The 4,592-nt window shown below is 51.0% G+C and overlaps 1 protein-coding gene across 1 annotated transcript in view; it reads right to left on the bottom strand.

Annotated features, from left to right (window-relative positions):
• Nucleotides 1-2,845: 2,845 nt before the first annotated feature.
• Nucleotides 2,846-4,592, bottom strand: part of BBK36DRAFT_1162776 (NAD(P)-binding protein) — a gene marked incomplete at both ends in the record, with an annotated part of 2,575 nt that continues 828 nt past the window's right edge. Inside the window, one exon of the mRNA XM_024894472.1 lies at nt 2,846-3,696. Within this exon, the coding sequence (XP_024745835.1) occupies nt 2,846-3,696 (851 nt within the window). The remainder of the gene's footprint in view (nt 3,697-4,592) is intronic.

Raw genomic sequence — 4,592 nt, forward strand, 5'->3', positions numbered from 1 at the left:
GGGTGATGGAGACGGTGCCGGCGCGGGGGAGGAGGGAGGAGGCGGAGGCAGTGGTGGCGAGGAGGCCGACGATGGTGGTGAGGGAGAGCATTTTGGGAGAAGGGGTAGGTGGTTGAGATGTCTTTTGTGTTTGTTTGATGGGGTATTGTGCTGTAATGAGATCTCGAAAGGAGGATATCAAGGGATGAAGCTGGAGTTTATATCTCTTTCTTGCTCTGCTTGGTAGCAGGACATTGTTGTGTCTGGGAGGACGCTGAGAGAGACTTGAGCTTGGACTTCCTCTTTGTGAGAGGCATCATGGAGTTGGAATGTGATGGCTTCATCTGCTGGTCTCTGGATTTGCTCGTTCGTAGTGAGAGCTCTCTGGTGTGTTGGGACATGGGCATACTCGTCGTCGACCTCCTTCCTGGGGATTGGATAAGGGGGCAACATGCAATCCAGGGAATTTCGACCGTCACTGCTGTCACCAACGATTACATCACAGACCCTGATACGTGAAGAAGGAAATGGACTTCGTTATGATATTATCTCTATAGAGGAGATGTTTCACGAGGCAAATAGGTCATTGGAGTAGGTGGACGGGACTGGGAGTTGTACGAAGCGATCGAGATGTTGGTGCTTGCATCGCCCGTTTGCCTGTTTGCGTTCATTGCGTTGACTGCTTCACGATGCTATTGGATACTTCGGTATCTGTGGACATGGGGATTTTGACCTTGAATTTGATTACACAAGCTTTGACCCTTGGAATCGAGAAGCTTGAATGGACTTTCTTCCAGAGAGTGGAAGACGTGTAGTTGTGTTGTTGCATCTAAGGACGTCTCCTTATAGGTAGACTAAGGCGTAATCTATAGTTTGATATTGAAAGCGGTTGGCAGTCTGGCACCATTAGGTTGAAACTGATATACCCTGCATCTCACCTATGCAAGCCGAGAGTGTGTGGCCTTTGTTTATACGTTTTGAAGTCCTTGTTAGCCCCGTAAGGTGTGTCCATAAGGGATAGGACAAAGCTAAACCCCCATGAGTTCATGTAGCTCCCTTCAAGACACGCCCAGAGCTGGGCGTCTTCAACTGGCCAATGAAAGATGTCAGTTGATTGACTCGTATGCAGCATTCAATGGGGTAGCATGTCGCGGGTTTCTCTCTCAAGGCTGGCTCACTTACACTGAGCCTAACGGCAGGGTATACAGATGAGCATGGGAACAAGGTGAGGACAATGATGGGTCTGAGCACGGTTGATGCACATATACAGCTTATTCCTCATTTGTTTGCTATCATCATGAATTGAGCTGGTACTACTGGAGATATCAGCTTCAACAGTATCAAATCAATCTCACAATGGCCACTTGCCGCATGATGCTCTCGGTGCTGTATGTTGTCAGGAATAGGCAGGCTGTACACTAATTCATAGCTTGTTTCTGTATCCATTTATCAAGTGAAAGTGGCGACTGAGGCGGTCGCGTTATGGAATGAAGCGCAAAGGCCAAGTCAGAGTGAAGCTACGCTCATGCGGAGGAGAAGTGATATTACTGAGAGTAGCAGAGAGCTTCTGGGGAGAGGCTCCTGAACCCAACAGCGGCCGAGTAAGTTGAGCGCCTCTTTGAGCCTGATCAAATTCACATTCTCAACGGGACATACATGTACCCTGGCAGTTTACCCCTGAGAAACTTTCAACGAGGCTAAGATTGGTTTGTCTTCTAGCAATCGTCGAAATGTGTACCCTGCTGGGCTTCTGGCCCCTGAACATGATACATGTAAAGAACTCAATGTTAGACTACATTTGTTCCGATTGGAGAATTGGATGTGAGATGCGCAGGTAAGAAAATATCGAATACACCTTCTTAGTGAGTGTCAGTCAAGTCCTTATTTTCCCACTTCCTGGTGCCTGGAACTATTGTGTTCCACCTGTGCTCCTTGGAAGCATCCAGCCGAAGGGCTCAAAGCCATGCGTGGTCTCCAGTTTTACATCGTCAAGCGACGATCCGGCCCGTTCCTATGGTAAAGCTACAGATTTGGTAGACAAGATTTTTGTGGGTGAGAGAGGGGCATTTCCCCAGAAGTCAAAGGATCTGTTTCCACAAGGCACACTGTGGATATGTTTGCGTTGGTGATGAGCTTGGATGTCCCTGCATGAGCACGGGGCACGCGCAGTGCTGACATTCGATAGAGCTCGCTGGGCTCTCGGAGGTTGTGCCTCTGCTTTCCATCATGCCAGGGAGCGTAACCCACATACACTTGCATGTTGGTCGACCGTTATTGCTTATGGACATCTCCTGAGAGCGTGCTCTCTGTCGCAGCAGGGGGGAAGGCCAGCATAGCAAGGGACATAGCGGCAGGGGGTTCAGATCTCCTCCACTTGAGAAGGTTCCTGTGTTTTCAGGTCCATCCTGTTGGGTCACTCACAACCTTCCACGATAGCACGGACATCCGCGGCCATGGTACCAACATTGGTTCAACCGTGAGCCGTGCCCATGAGGTTTTGGGAGAGTCTAGACATCAAGGTATGTGGCCGCGGCCCACGGCAGAGGCATCCGGCCAGAACAGGTCAACTGTCTGTGCTTTCCCAGAGGATCCGAATGAAGCCGAGGGCATCTGTACTTGGCATCTTGAAAGAGGTCTAATCAACCGGCCCAGAAATCCTGCAAAGGATTGGCTTGCAAGGTACTCAATGGCGCAGTGTTATGATACGTTCCTGTGAGGAATGGCCAATTCCTCACCGAGGCTCACTTGAACAATCAAGAATGTGATGAATGTCACCGATAGTGCATTATCTATTTATTGGCTATGAAGCCCTGTCACTAACATAACGTGACCTCTCCATTTGAGTAATGCTGCCTCTGTAACGCCACTATGAATCCTGCTCAACGATAGAACGCAATCTGTGCTGCAGCTCCTCAAGATGTGATTTGCCATGCTCATCTCTGTAATTCTCCAGGATCTCTCTGCGCATAACGCGTCGTGGGGCCCTCCGTCCTGTAAACAGCTCGAACTGCGCACAACCCTGCTCTGGCAGAAGATCTAGACCGTCCATGGCCACCCAGCCTCGTGAAGCTCCCTCCCTGGCTTGCATCAAGAGCGGCGTGTTCAGCGTCTTGTATCCGAGCTCGATGATGACGCCTCCTGTTTGGTGACTTAGCCAGGCGTCTGGCATCTTGAGTTCGGGCGAGGGTGTGTCGCCTATTGGATGCGTGGGAATACAGGAGATGATGACTGATGGGTGACGGTACTCTGTTGGCCAGGGCTCCTCGAGAGAAGTAAAGACGTGGAATTTGACGTCGCGAGCGTTGGCCAGGGGGTTGTGCTCCTTTTCCTGGAGCAACTGCTGGAAATGGAAAACGAGCTTCTCCGCATTGGCTTTCGTGCGATTGTATATGGCAATATTCTTGATGCCAACCTGCAACATGGCATATACCGCAGCGCGGGCCATGCCCCCTGCACCGATGATAAGTCCCCATGTTGCTTGCCGTACGGCGTTGGCTGGTGACAATCCGCGGCGGATGCAGGCTCGAATCCCAATCCAGTCAGTGTTCTCGCCGTACAGAGCGAGGACAGGACCAGCTCTGTTGACGCCGGCCAGAAGAGCAGAGCCCGTCGGGATGGTGCCGTCTGGCTTGAGCTGACGGATGGGAATCAAAGTGTTGGCGGCCCCTTCTGCATAACTCGCCGTAGGTTCTGACCCTTCTGAGCTATCAGCCGTAGCTACGACAAGTTCAGAAGCAGTTGTGAAACCGTTGTAGACCTCTCAGAGACTGATCACAGCTGCTCAATCGCTTGTTTTAGCGGCTCCGACACCCTTAACACTCTTCTTCGTGGTACAACGGGTAGAACGACGTATAGTTTGAAGGACTCTGAGGGTTGTTGTCCCATTATGCTAGTATGAACCTGGAGGAAAGTGTTCGGGATAGAAATCGAGGTCTCTACGAGTGTCAGCTGGACGCTGAGCTAGTAAGTCTAGAGAGTTCGTAGTAGAGTCGCTTCGCGGCTAGTTTCTAACAACCGTTAATGAGACATAGTTGCCTATGAGTCGGAACCCTGAGAGGTCGAACCTATAGGACCATAGTGTTTCGCACGGTCGACCCGACACTGGACCAGGCGGAGCAGGCTCTTCGGTTTTGTTACCTTCTGTTGAAAGTTTAGAGTGTTGAGTTCAGGTTTGAAAGTAGAGACTTTCCGATGTTTAATGGTGAGTAACGTATGTTAACGCCAGTAGAACCGGCCGTGAGTCGAACGAAGTTGGTTTATGAATGCGAGCAGCGAGGCTCTGGCCACCGCGTCCGGCTGCTCTCTTCGCGGGGGAAAGGGATGTAGTGCCGTTTTCTCCGATGTTTGCGAGATATACGGAGAAAACAGATACTGCGGTACTTAGAGATGCAGAAGCCTCGGTTGCAGCCTATGTCGTACAGGGGTCGTTACGTGTTGCGGCGGAACAGTCGGACGCCTTATGGCGTAGCGATGCTCGGAATGAGCTCGCTCAGGGACTTTCCGCATCGTGTAAACTATATGCTGGGAGTAAAGCCGCCTCGTAGTTAGCCGAACGGGAAGTTCCACCTCCACTGCTGAAACTGGTTTATAGAGTCAGGTGTACGCTCTCGGTA

The sequence above is a fragment of the Trichoderma citrinoviride genome (genome assembly GCF_003025115.1).
Source record: "Trichoderma citrinoviride strain TUCIM 6016 unplaced genomic scaffold BBK36scaffold_16, whole genome shotgun sequence".
NCBI lineage: Eukaryota > Fungi > Ascomycota > Sordariomycetes > Hypocreales > Hypocreaceae > Trichoderma > Trichoderma citrinoviride.